Raw genomic sequence first — 13,918 nt, forward strand, 5'->3', positions numbered from 1 at the left:
CTTCTCTATATAGTTTTTTTAAATAGGCTAAACAGGCCTTAAAAAGTTCACATTTAAATTTTTATAATTTCTACAACATTAAGAAAAAGCTAATAATATGATTAACACAATAATTAAAAACTAATAAAATAACAAATACGATTACGAAAAGTCGCAATAATTAAAAGCTAATAATATTTATATAAATAATATTTTTTTATAAGATATAAATAATAATATTATATAAATAATAATTATTATAAACAGGCCGGCCTATCAGGCTTCGTAGGCCTTTTTAGAAGCCTAAGCCTGACCTATTTATGTAAACAGGCCGTTTTCAAAGTCTAAGCCTGACATTTTTAATAACCAGGCCAGGCCAGGCCAGACTTATACAGGCCAGGGCGAAGGCCCCTGTAGGCCGCCTGGCCTATTCCCAACCCTATTGGCGCCTAAACTTTTACATTAGTCCGCCTAAACACATTGCCACCCAAAGTCCCAAACTTTTTGGTTTCTTTTTTTTCTTTTGTCTAAAAAATAAATACTACTTTCTTATTCCTATTTTCACTACTAAATAATAATTAATATATAATTATGTATCTAATATATAATATAGATCAATTATTCAATGAATGTAAAAAAAAATTATCTCTTTTAAAAATGAGCATGCAAAATATTATTTTTTTGTACAATATAGAATTAAAGTTATCACTTCAATCATTATATAAAAGATCTTATATCTATAAAATAATATATTTTGGGCATCACATTTCTTAAGTGCGAGACTCTCCATGTCCGTGATATGACATCAAACACCCATTTCACTCCTTAGTCAAGTCGGATCTATCCCGGATACCATCATTCGCCATGATGGGAGTACCATCATATTAGACTAAACAACCACACAACACAAGTGAGTTTCGCGGCACATATTCTCCCAAACCCTTAAAACAATGTCTCTAACTACTAAAATACACTTGTAGAGATATTATTACCGTATTTATATGATCATTTATGTGAAGTAAAAAATAATAAATTAAGATGGAAGTTACAATCGGAAAAAGAACTATTAAAAACCGAAAATTACAATATTTTTGCCATAAATTTATGTTGCAAATGTTAAAAATTATTATGGAAAAAAATAATTTTGAGATGAGGACAAAGTGATGATTGATTAGATATTAATATTATGGTGTTTTTTTTTGGTATATTAATCACAGACATTAACCTTGTTATGCGTGCCCTTTCTAACTTTCTTTCTTTCTAATCTCTTCTTTTCCATTTCATTCTCCCGTTTTTCTTGCATCATCTTCATTCACAACAACAACAACTCTAAAACGGCACCGTAAAATTGTCGTTTTATCATCATCATGGATCCCTCACCTGCTGCCCAACGTCGTCTCAAAGCCATCAACGCCCACCTCATCTCCACCACCGACGACTCTCCCTCCGACCTTCGATCTAATCCCACCGCCGGCGAGTTCTTCATCGGTACTCCTATTTTAAGCTCCTATTTTGCATTTGTTGAACTACCTTGTCAAATTAGGTGAATCATGATGAAATTGTGATACTCATGATGATGATGATGATGCTACTCTTTCTGTGTTTTTGCGATGTAGATCATCCTAATATGATGAAATATAAAACTAGTAGTATGATTTTAATTTCGAATTTGTGGTAAAGGTCAAAATGTAACATGATTAATTAATAATTAATTAATGGATTGATTAGTTTAGTGTTGACTAATTTTTTTTTCTTTCTTTTGTTATTGGTCAACGCAATGGCTTTATGTATTTTCAGAATTCATATAATTCATAAAGGGTTCAGCTTTCTTGCACTGATAGTGCAGAATGATGACTGATCATTATTTGTGGCAAATTTTTCTCTCAGAAAGATGAAATATTTAGTTTGTCTCACTTTTTATGTGTGATAGGAGCACTTGCCTAATAATATAAGAACAATAGCTAATTCAAGGTTATTTTTTTAATGGATAGTATGTTCAAGTCTATTTATTTTCTTTGATTAGTGCATTTGGGAATCAGTTTCATTCTTTGATTGGCACAAATTTTTTGGAGGGAGACATGATAGTATGGGAGCCAAAAGTTCCTGTTTTTTTGTTGTTGGAGCATGGAATTTAGAGTCAATAGAATGGAATACTAGCAGTATTTAGTATTTACCCCTTTTTTTACAGTGAGTAGTACAGTAGTATTACTATTTACCATACTCAAAACAAAAGCATGGGATTGGGATGCATATTGTTGTCATAAATGCTTTAGTGACTCTCAGCATTGGACAAACTTGAATGGTGGATATACCTGATTCCTAGTTGTCACTTCATTGTTGTCTGGGGGATTCTTTTTCTTTAAAAAAAATTAGAAAGTAAGTAGAGGATTTCGTTAATTCATTTAGAAATTTTGGATACTGATGCATCAATTCTTATGCTTGATGGATCTGGACTTATTTTATTTTATTGTATTAATATTTAATACAGAAATACTCACATAAACATACAGCACTAGCACATAAGTTGGGTGATCTAGAGCCTAGACCAATCACATTACTAATTTTGTTAGTTAATTGTTAATTAACCGTGATAGTTACCTATGAAATCTGAATTCTAATCATAGTACAATGTTCATTAGTTTTTTAATTTAAGGAAATGAGTTTAGAAATGCCAAACCAGCCTAATTCTACAGCCACTGTTAACATTGTTGTTATAAAAACCAGATGCCAAATCGGAACTATCTGGGAACTAATAAGGTGTTTGGTTCATTTAACCCTATAAACCAATGGATTTCATGACTGGTGAGAACAACCAGTAAAGAATTGGTCAAATTGGTAAGACCAGCGGCTGAGTACCAGTTTAAACTGTCAGTTTTCTATTACAATATATTTTTTGTATTTCAATAAATATATCTTTTAGTGAAATAAAGGTCTGGCGATAAAGTTATAAAGATTCATATAGATAATTTTTTATTATTTAAAGTTTTATTATTTAAAGTTTTATTATTGGTTTTAACTTGCAAAACATATAGTGGAAGAATAGATCATTTAATATCAATTTAAAATTTAATTTGTCTTAATTTTGTAATATTTTCATGTTGACTTATTACTCAGTATATTATATAATATTAAAAATATAATTCACTTATCACTGGTTTGGCTATAGTTCAACTACAGTTAAACCATTATTAAACTGTGAACCAATGCTTCACTGGATTAGTTCAAGGATTATATTTGTAATGTTGACATTTGTTGAACCTTTCTCACAATTGATGAAGTTCTCTTATCCACAAATGGATCTTTTAGACCATTGTTTTTATTACATTACATTCTTGCAGTTACTTTCTTCGCCGGTCATATTGATATCTTAGTTTTGACCTTTACTTTTGAGCAGAGCAAGGGTACAGTGTTGTACTCCCAGAGAAATTGCGGACAGGAAAGTGGAATGTGTATAGGTATACCTCTTCCAATGTTCCTTATCTCAATTGTTATACATATTTCTCTGGCCAAGTGTATGATACTACTTATTTCCTTTTCGCAGATCAGCACGCTCTCCTCTGAAGCTGATGACCAGGTTCCCTGATCATCCTGAAATTGGTACACTGCATGATAGTTTTGTGTGAGCATTACTCCTTTTTCTCTTCAAAACTTCATTTAAAATTCACGAGGTTAATGTGTAATCTCAATAAGCATTACTTCACCAAGAAATTATATTTCATGATTTATAAATTGATATGGATTTTTTTAAACCATGTAATCATAGGCGCTCAGTTGACACTTTTCGGGACTACAAATATTTGGGAACCCGTGTCCGCGTCGATGGAACGGTTGGGGAGTAAGCAGCTTTAATAATCTTTCAGCTCCACCTTTGTCTTATTCATTCAGATTTATTTTACATACTTCTCACCATTTCCATCCTTCCTGCACTCCTAGGTACAAATGGATGACATACGGAGAAGCAGGTACTGCTCGATCCGCAATAGGTTCTGGTTTGATTAATTATGGAATCCCAAAGGTGAATGCTTGACCATTGTTACATGGTTGACTATTTTATTTATTTATTTATTTATTTATTTATTTATTTATTTATTTATTTATTTATTTATTTATTATTATTATTATTACATGGCATCATTTTATTTAACCATTAACTTATGTGTGCTTTTCTAGGGTTCTGGCATTGGGTTGTATTTTGTTAACAGACCTGAGTGGCTCATTGTTGATCATGCTTGTTCGGCATATTCATACATATCAGTGCCTTTATATGATACTCTTGGTATGTATCCCACAGTTTATGAGGGGACTTTTTTTCTTTCATATTTATGTTGGCCTAATATTTAGAATTAACAGCAAGGAACTGCTTGCTTTGTAGGTCCTGATGCTGTCAAATTTATTGTTAATCATGCTCTTGTACAAGTTATATTTTGTGTTTCTCAAACATTAAATTCGGTAAGTACTTATGAGATTCAAGTTGGACTTAATATTGTATATATCCTCTCTGTTACCATAAAATTGAATACTATAGAATCAATCATACGTCTCCGTTTTGTTGACATAGTATGACCTTGACGCATTCCCCGATGCGAATACCATACAATGAGTTTTAGGTTTAGGGCTTAATGGTTTATGGACAAGGTTTATAGATACTAGGATAGGATCTTGTATCCCTTGATTCCCTTCTGAATCTAAATTGAGGACACTTATCCTTGATTGCTCGAGCAACCAATTCAGATCGTGAATACCGATGAGTCGATGACACAAATTACTGATGCAATGAGCCAGTGTTGAACAAACTGACAAAATTTTAGCATTATATTCAGCTTATGCTATAGAGCACACTGCTTGACATTACATCAGCCATTTCTAAAAAACAATTTCTCTATTTTTTTTTTTTATGATTATAACCACAGAATGATTGCTCCCTAATGTGAGTGCATCCCTTTTGCAGAAGAGATACTGAATCTTTTCACACATATCAAGATATACAAAGTTGATAGTTGTGTGACAGATGAAAATAATTGGATTGGATGGGGAATATAATTGGAATGGGTAGGTGAATATCAATAAAATTCTATTAATTAGGGCAACTATTAAATTATGAAGTTATCCGCTGAGAGGGAGAGTTGTGACAGATAGCATAGGCCATAAATAATTGGAAGGCCCTAGCAAAGACATATTTGGTTTCAGATCAATAAACACCGTTTCTTCTATAATCTTATCTTGTTCCTATCAATCAAGCAGGACATTTTATCTAAGCCATATAAGTTTTTGGTCTTGACTTTTACTTTGTCCCAATTGAGTGTAATGACTAATAAGTATTATATTCAAAAAAGAAATTAGTTACCTGTTTCAACAAAAAATTAAATATTTATAATTTATGTCTACTATAAAATTGTGAGCGAAGCAAGCAAACTCTTTCAGTCCATCTTCTAGAATGTATCCCATTACTATTATGAAAAAGGATGTCATTTTGGCTTTAAATCATAATAAGATGAATTTGTTTAACTTTGTAGACCGATCAGATTTGCTAAATAAAAGATGTGCTTTTCCAGTAACCTTCCTCACTATTATCTGTAGAATGGGAACTTAAGAATTTTTATCGCAAACTCCTATTTTCCTTGGCATTTAAGTTCCGTTGATTAAAGGTTGGTAGGATTTATTATCCTCTGATGAAATACAGATAAATGTACTCCTGCTTCTATCCATTGTTTTTTATACCAGTGTACAGTATATAATTCTCAATCTTCTTTTGCAACCTTAATTGATCATGTCACCTTCCTTGCAGTTGCTGAGCTACTTGTCTGAAATTCCAACTGTACGTCTTATTGTGGTATGTGTGGATTCATGGCTTATGTTTGCAATTAAATGTTCTGTTACAAAGCAACTCCATATGATTTATTGTTTGCATTCAGGTAGTTGGAGGTATAGATGATCAAATTCCATCACTTCCATCATCAGATGGAGTTCAAATCATTTCATACACAAAGCTTTTAAATCAGGTAATCTAATTGTCTCAGTCAAAGAATGTTGATTTTATAGAGCAAGATGTAGTGCGTTCATATCAAACAAATTTTGTTTTATTATATGATATTATATACACTCTTTTTTTTGGTAACCGATATTATATATACTTGATTCCCTGGATTATATGAAGTGCTACTTTGGTAGGGCTCCTATCTATCTATGGTGGTCTATCAGTTTTTGGTTTCTTTTTTACAAATGGTTTGTGCTGATTTTTACTTGATCCTCTGCTATGTGATAAATTTGTCACCTCATTGTTTGTGTGGTTTGGATATAGGGACGCAGCAATATTCAGCCCTTTTGCCCACCAAAGCCTGAGGATGTTGCAACCATTTGCTATACAAGTGGCACAACTGGAACCCCAAAGGTGTGGAGGTTCATATAAAATTATGGTTTAGTTTTCTTGGTGGTATATTATTCCCCTAAAATAGTTTCTTTGCTTATTCACCGTTCTACTAAAAAAATTCTGGTAGGGTGCCGTCTTGACCCATGAAAACTTCATTTCAAATGTTGCTGGGGCCACTATAGGTGAAAAATTCAACCCTTCTGATGTGTAAGTTATTTTTCAATGTATACGATAGTTTTTGCCATTTTTTGTCCATGATAGTTTGTTGTACTGTCTTTACCTTAGTTTCCTTTGATTTTCAGTTATATATCCTATCTCCCTTTGGCACACATTTATGAGCGAACAAATCAAGTCATGACAGTATATTTTGGCATTGCAGTTGGGTTCTACCAAGGGGTGAGTCTTAAACAAATTAAGCTTCTGTTTTCCTTTCATTTGGCAAATATCTACCATTTCTGAATGATCTTTTACTTCTCTGAAAAATTAGTGTTATGACATCTGATTTAGACTTGTATCCATGGATGTGGTGCTTATGGTAATAGTTATTTAGTTAAACAGGAATAGACAAATAATGATTTCTCTTGCAATACACTGTAGTATTAGAAGCTCATATGATGTTTTGTTAGTATCCGAATTACTACTGCAGATTGTATAGAATATACTTGATATTGATGGATAATAGGTAAGACTGACATTTTCTTTTTAACCTTTGCATACAGGATAATCTGAAATTAATGGATGACCTGGCAGCTCTAAGACCTACCGTCTTCTGTAGTGTTCCTCGCCTATATAATAGAATATATGCTGGGTAGAACAATCATATACATTTTACACTGCAATGTTTAGAACAGTTTGTTTGCTTCTTGTATATTCATTGTGCTATTTGATTGCATTTTTGTGTGCAGCATTATTAATGCTGTTAAAACATCTGGTGGTCTGAAGGAGAAGTTATTCAATGTTGCCTACAATGCTAAAAGGCAGGCATTATTGCATGGTAAAATAGATATCTTTTGCTGTATATATTTGCATAATCATTTTGCTTGATTATTCGTTGTATTACATAACTGATACTGATCTCTGTTGTTCCCTAAACATTGATCCTAATGATATTTGTCTCAAAGTAATTCTCCTACTGTCCGTTCATTGGTAGTGATTACAAATTCCCCATTTATCCGTGCTAAGATGCCGGATTACCTTTTATATGGATTTATTTCTTGTAGAGGATGGTAATTGAATCTCATTTTCAGAAATAGCACAATAATATCTATTATACTTGTTTTCCTTCCACATCTTGTGTTTTATGCTAAATAGCTTGAAAGTTATGCTCTTTGGATGACACACATGGCAAATAAAATATGTAACATCTGGTTTAACAAAATTTTACTTTGATATGAAAATAAGCTGCTACTAAACTTGTGTTGCACTTGCAGTTAGAAATCATTGTTGGATCAACAAGAAATGCTATTAGAATTTGAATATTTCATTGTATCTTTTCAAGAATTTGTACAAATGTATATACTCCCTCCGTCCCATATTATAAGCAAAAAAAAAGTTTTCTAAGAAAAGTAGAATTTGATAATTTGATCAACTTTTTGTGTTTTTCTTGAAATAAGTTTCATAGGAAGATGTAAAAAGAATTTTTATTGGTTATTGATTATAGGGAATAGAAGAGAGAGAGAGAGTAAATTAAATGCAATTTGCATTAAATTTCATGAGAATAAGTAAAAGTAAATCTTGAAAATGATAAAAGTGAGTTACTTTTGCTTATAATTTGGGACAAGAAAAAGTGATTTTTTTGCTTATAATATGGGACGGAGGGAGTACTACAGAGAAAATGGAATTGAGATCCTTGAATTTTGGAATCAAATAAATTACATTAGCCTAGGCATAATTGTTGTAGAAGTTTGTGCATTTGGGTACCCTGTCTATTCCAACTTTCTATGGACAAACTGCTTGAGACAAATTTTACTTTCCTTCTCAACTAACAGTTAGTACTTGGATCAATCGAGAGTATCATATATCACCTAGTTGATCATTATTTTGATAGTTTGCTTTTTCTGTTCAATTACTTTCTTGATCTAAACATATCCGTAAGAAGTATACCTCTTCTCTTATTTGTGTGTCTGTCCACTGTAGTATCATTTAAAAGAAATCTAGTATTATTTAAGACAGCTTACCCTCAACATCCATATTTTCACTTAATTTAGGCAAGAACCCATCTCCAATGTGGGACAGATTAGTTTTCAATAAGATAAAGGATAAACTTGGAGGACGAGTTCGTCTTATGGTATCAGGTGCCTCACCTTTATCACCTGATGTCATGGAATTTTTAAAGATGTAAGTTTTGCGTAATATTGGTATATACATTACTAAAGAGAAAATGTCCTCTTATTGTTTTTATTAAGTTTTATCCTGACCAAATGTTCTGTGGCACCTATTTCATAGTTGCTTTGGTGGTCGAGTGACCGAAGGGTATGGAATGACTGAGAGTTCTTGTGTTATAAGCTGCATTGATGATGGTGACATACTAAGTGGTCATGTTGGCTCTCCAAATCCAGCCTGTGGTGAGTATTATAAATTTCACATTGTATACCTTTCTGGATATTAATTGTTAGGTAATGCTACATACCAACCCATTTGATCATGAATTGGTCAAACTGTAATCCCCCCATCCCCCAGTTATAACATCCCATCTTTTGCGGTTATTTAAATTATTTATCTAAATTTTTGGACTGATGCATGTGTGCACCTGCTGAATGTGCAAGTTTAATTAATGCATGCTGTAGGGCTGCTGTGGTTTTTCTGAATATGGGTACTCACTTAGTACAATGTTACTTTTATAATTCAAAGGACCCGAATTATCAATCACAGGAAAGCTAATAATAATATGAACACATTTAAAAAGTTTTTTTTTGTTTTTTCAGAGATAAAACTTGTAGATGTTCCGGAAATGAGCTATACATCTGATGACCAGCCCAACCCCCGCGGTGAAATTTGTGTCAGGGGTCCTATTATTTTTCAAGGTTATTACAAAGACGAAGTTCAGACGTAATCACCTTGCCTGTTCTATGGTTATAAATTAAATTTATCATGTCATATATACAATGTTCCTGAGTTTTCGTTAAATTGACCAGGAGAGAAGTCATCGATGAAGAGGGATGGCTTCATACCGGAGATATTGGGACATGGATAGCTGGCGGCCGTCTCAAAATCATTGATAGGTGAGATACCGTCGTATCAGCATCTTAATATTCACCCATATTGTTTAGCAACAAACAACATGTCTTCTTAGAGAACCATCCATCATTAATGTGATGCTATCCCTGTTTGATTCATCTGGTAGCGGACATCAGAGACACTTTGTAGCCAACTTTCTATCTTCCATTGGTGCTTTGTTGTGTGAGTGATATTGTTAACTTGTCGCTGTATACCGTCTTCCATTTAAGTTTATACATTTGACTTCTGCAAGACGAGTTAGAAACATGACCCCAAGCCTCCTGTTAACTTTTCACCACACTTTCAACAATAATGGCTAAATTATTTAAACATGCATACCTAAACATTTCATTTCATCGTAGGAAGAAGAATATCTTTAAGTTGGCACAAGGTGAATACATTGCTCCGGAGAAGATAGAAAATGTATATGTCAAATGCAATTTTGTGGCACAGTGCTTTATATATGGTAAGGAAAGGAGTAATGCTTACATATTTTGCACGTATGTGTTCTGTCTTTAGTGTCTCCTTTATCCCTTTCGAGTTTGCTGATTCTTATTTTACCTTTTATAGGTGATAGCTTTAATTCTACTTTGGTATCTATTGTCTCGGTGGATCCTGATGTCATGAAAGCATGGGCTGCTTCAGAAGGCATAGTGGTAGTATAAGCTTTTTGGTTGTTTAAATCTTATAATTCAAATCCATTAATTGTCAAAAAAATAAAATAAAAATCCATTGGCTCATTAGGCTATGTTAACTGCCAGTAGAATAGTTGATATCCCTCAAAACCATGCAGTGGGTTATAATTTTGGAATCAAATGGATAACTAATCAAATGTTTAAAAAGAAGGTAGCCTGTGTAGTTTTGAAATCAAGAAGGTAGAATCATGTATTTTTTGTGAAAGTCCAAAGGAAGTTTATGAAATTTACTCTAGTTTTTTTTTTTTTTTTTGCTGTGATGTATTAGTGTTTGATTTATGAAAGCTATATGCTATAATAACTGATTTTCTCTGTTTTGTGTGCATAGTATAATGATTTAACACAACTTTGCAATGATCCAAGAGCAAAGGCAGCTGTTTTGGCTGAGATGGATGCTGTTGGACGTGAGGCTCAAGTAAGTTTTTCATTTTATTTTTACCTATACGACTACCTTGTAAAACCTCATCTTCAATAATATTGAATATTCTCTGTATCTTTATTTGATGCCCTGTAGCTTAGAGGATTTGAATTTGCAAAAGCAGTCACTTTGGTGGCTGAACCATTTGCAATGGAAAATGGTCTGCTGACTCCCACAATGAAGGCAAGCATCGAGTCCTTAGACTATGTGTCTATCATTGTAACATGTGACATAAAAATTATGTTTTTAATGTGTGCATTTGATTTTCAGATTAAGAGGCCTCAAGCGAAGGAATACTTCGGCAAAGCAATATCTGATATGTATAATGAGCTCTCAAAATCCGATCCTTCTGCGAAACCCTTGTGAAATTGAGAGGTTTTCCTCACTACATCACAGCAGGTTTTGGACATCTTTGTACAAACACACGAAGAAAAAAAAGAGACAAATAAAGATACATGCCCAAAGCACTCACCATAAACTTTAATCATTATGGCTCCTGCATTAGAAACACACGATTGAAAGGATCCTGCAATTTCTTGTTGTATTGTGTTGTAGTTTTTAAATAAGAATTATGCTAGGACTGGATTAACATTCATAGTGCTTAAGAATAAATTACATTATTAGATTTTTAATATTTATCCTCAATAAATATTATTTCATCGATCAAACCTATGTGGCTCTCTTGTCAAAACAAAACCCATGTGAGTTGAGTTGTTATTTCTTTACTGGTTTGTGTTAGAAGGGAATTTGGTTGGCATGGTTACATTGAATTTCTTAAACAACAAAACTTCAAACTAAATTCTAAAGTTAACAATCAAACTTCAAACTAAATTCTTGTAATTGGAAGAAATGTCACTATTTAATTGTGTTGGCAATGAGGACTACTATGTGTGGCTTGAGAAAAGTGAGAAGTGAGGATTTGTAATTTTGTGTGTAAATCGGATATTCCCTGAACACAATTACTTAGCCCTGCTAGACTCATACTACAACAACAGAGAATTGATACGCTAGTTACATAAGAGGCAATGAAGTATGGACTCAAGTAATTTCAACACTCATTTTTATTTATTAGATTATATATCTATGTATTTAGATTCCAATTCAATACACCATAACTCTTGCAATGGAAAACATATATTGTAATAATACATGATACATCTAATAGTACATTTTTTTTCTTGTCACTCTATCCAGACAAAGGAATTAGAGAAATTCTTGTACAAGAAGGAAAAACCAAAAAGCCATTGCTAGAAATTAAAACACTTCCCTATTAAGCATAGCTAGAAATTGTGAGCAAGGAATTGCATGGCTAAAAATCCCATAATCATCTTTAAAGTAATAAATTTCAAAGTTGCAGCAGCATTGCTAGGAGAAGGTGCAGGTACATTGGAAGCTGAAACTGTAGCAGGAGAGACCAATGCTGAAGATGATGGTGCAGGTGAAGAAGCATCTACTTGAGAAACCCTGAGCACATTAATATCAACCTTCTGTCCTGCTTGACAGTGTCCGGGAACACCACAGAAGAAGAAGTGATGACCATGATTTGTTATCTTTATGGTATCATTTCCAGTGGTGAATGTTGCAATAGGTGATGATCCATTGCATGATTTGTACATAGCATGTGTCACTCGCATCACATTGTGGAATTGTGCACTATATTCAAATACTGAAAAATAGTAGTACAAATTAATGCTCCTATCAGAAATCAAACTCGTGTTCTCCCGAACAATTCATCGAGTCCTATAATAATTAAGTAAAAACCATGCTTCTAATAATGATTTAGGACCACCCGACAAATTCATTGCATGTTGTTTTGTTTCTTTTGTATCCATAAGAACTCGTGCAAAGCACCACATAACAAAAAGGTAATGCAAGTGAAAGTGGTGGGTCATGTTTGTTTACAACTATCATCATGAAATGAAACTCATATATGTAAATAAAATACAAACCATAAGAAAACAAAAAGTTGAGTAGGTGAGTTAAAATTAGTCTTGGAGGGTCCTTTTTAAATACATACTTTACCTTAATATTAAATACTAGCAAAATTAGAAAAATATAAATGCTGGCCATGGAATCAAATGATAGTGCAATGGTGGAGTATACTTGAAGCAAAAAACATGAAAATAAGGAAAATGAGTTTTTCTGTACCAAATTTAACAATTCTAGAAAAAGGGTATAATATATAATAGAATTGTAAAATAATGTTAATTTTGTTTGTCTTCATCCCTTGAAACCACTTTTCCAACTTGAGAAAATGTGAACACATCTTCTAATATGAAGAAAAATCAACACAATGGACAAATAAAACATGCAATTGGATTAAAAGGAACTTACTAATAGTGTCACCAATTTGGAAGTTCTTAGTAGCAGACCATTTTTTGTAGTCAATGTTACCAAGTGTAGTCCAACCAGCAGAGTCACCAACTTTGTAAACAGCTGCATATGAAATCTGCATAGCTACCATCATCATCACTATAGACAAAAACATAGCTCTTTCTACCAAAGCCATGACTCTAGGCTCTTGCAAGAGATTACTGATAAATTCCTTTTTTGCTGATGTTGGAGACTTTATAGACCCTTTTGACTAGAGACTTTGTAAGGCTTTGAGAGAGTTTTTTCTTTTATATGTTGGAACTTGAATGGTAAAGCTATTTAATATAGGTCTATGTCTTTTTGTTAATTAATTATTTAATGAGTTAGATGAAATTTGGAAACCTCTTTTACAAACCAACATGTGGCCCGCATAATCTGGTTAGTCTCACCACCATATTTATGGCTTACATAGTATGGGTGGGTCGAAGTAATAAGTGCTGCTACACTTTGCTTTTGCACTACTACTAGTCTTTTTTTCTTGTTTTACTAGCACTAGCATCTTACTCCCTCCGTCCCAAAAAGAATGACCCATTTTGAATATATGCACTATTCATATATATTGTTTTGACCATATTTTTCTACTAATAAATAAAAATAAATATTAACATATAAGATGTTGTTAGATTCGTCTCGATGAGTATTTTCAAAATATCAATTTTTTATAATTTTTACTATTATACAATTAAAGATATTAGTCGCCAAAGTTATGCATTGGCATGCGTGTTTCGGTCAACTGGGTCATTCTTTTTGGGACGGAGGGAGTATTATTGTTCAACATTGAAGTTGATTAGTAGATGTTGGAAAATGAATTAATCATATTCATTGAATGTGTGGAAGTTGGTACATTGAGGATTGGAAATAAAATGGAAT

General features: G+C 32.8%; 2 protein-coding genes across 3 annotated transcripts; one reads left to right on the plus strand and one right to left on the minus strand.

Annotated features, from left to right (window-relative positions):
• The first annotated feature begins 1,104 nt into the window (after positions 1–1,104).
• Positions 1,105–11,400, plus strand: LOC123883013 (long chain acyl-CoA synthetase 6, peroxisomal). 2 transcript variants are annotated; one of them, XM_045931695.1, is made up of 23 exons: positions 1,105–1,467; positions 3,374–3,434; positions 3,521–3,598; positions 3,743–3,814; positions 3,913–3,994; positions 4,150–4,255; positions 4,352–4,428; positions 5,765–5,809; positions 5,892–5,978; positions 6,278–6,367; positions 6,474–6,553; positions 6,649–6,742; positions 7,066–7,154; positions 7,252–7,340; positions 8,554–8,683; positions 8,792–8,910; positions 9,271–9,394; positions 9,481–9,567; positions 9,925–10,028; positions 10,133–10,218; positions 10,586–10,672; positions 10,772–10,858; positions 10,946–11,400. In XM_045931695.1, the coding sequence occupies exons 1-23, from the start codon at positions 1,347–1,349 to the stop codon at positions 11,039–11,041; spliced, it is 2,091 nt and encodes a 696-aa protein (XP_045787651.1). In that variant the 5' UTR covers positions 1,105–1,346; the 3' UTR covers positions 11,042–11,400. The 2 variants fall into 2 exon arrangements, with proteins under 2 accessions (XP_045787651.1, XP_045787659.1); XM_045931703.1 differs by lacking the exons at positions 10,586–10,672; positions 10,772–10,858; positions 10,946–11,400 and adding an exon at positions 10,290–10,541 and having other exon boundaries at positions 1,191–1,467; positions 10,133–10,258.
• Positions 11,401–11,718: 318 nt separating this feature from the next.
• On the minus strand, positions 11,719–13,332 carry LOC123883026 (mavicyanin-like). The gene is made up of 2 exons (XM_045931714.1): positions 13,010–13,332; positions 11,719–12,341 (listed from the first exon to the last, which is right to left on the minus strand). Exons 1-2 carry the CDS (start codon positions 13,182–13,184, stop codon positions 11,956–11,958), a joined length of 561 nt encoding a protein of 186 aa, XP_045787670.1. The 5' UTR covers positions 13,185–13,332; the 3' UTR covers positions 11,719–11,955.
• Positions 13,333–13,918: the final 586 nt, after the last annotated feature.

The sequence above is a fragment of the Trifolium pratense genome, linkage group LG1 (assembly GCF_020283565.1).
Source record: "Trifolium pratense cultivar HEN17-A07 linkage group LG1, ARS_RC_1.1, whole genome shotgun sequence".
Taxonomy (NCBI): Eukaryota; Viridiplantae; Streptophyta; class Magnoliopsida; order Fabales; family Fabaceae; genus Trifolium; species Trifolium pratense.

What these genes read in the sequence shown, in the direction of transcription:
- LOC123883013 (XM_045931695.1), top strand. Translation starts at nt 1,347, where the DNA reads ATGGATCCCTCACCTGCTGCCCAACGTCGTCTCAAAGCCATCAACGCC. An exon ending in GCACAACTGGAACCCCAAAG is followed by an intron (nt 6,368 to 6,473) that starts GTGTGGAGGTTC and finishes AAATTCTGGTAG; the next exon opens with GGTGCCGTCTTGACCCATGA. An exon ending in TGCTGACTCCCACAATGAAG is followed by an intron (nt 10,859 to 10,945) that starts GCAAGCATCGAG and finishes TTTGATTTTCAG; the next exon opens with ATTAAGAGGCCTCAAGCGAA.
- LOC123883026 (XM_045931714.1), bottom strand. Translation starts at nt 13,184, where the DNA reads ATGGCTTTGGTAGAAAGAGCTATGTTTTTGTCTATAGTGATGATGATG. An exon ending in CCAAATTGGTGACACTATTA is followed by an intron (nt 12,342 to 13,009) that starts GTAAGTTCCTTT and finishes ACTATTTTTCAG; the next exon opens with TATTTGAATATAGTGCACAA.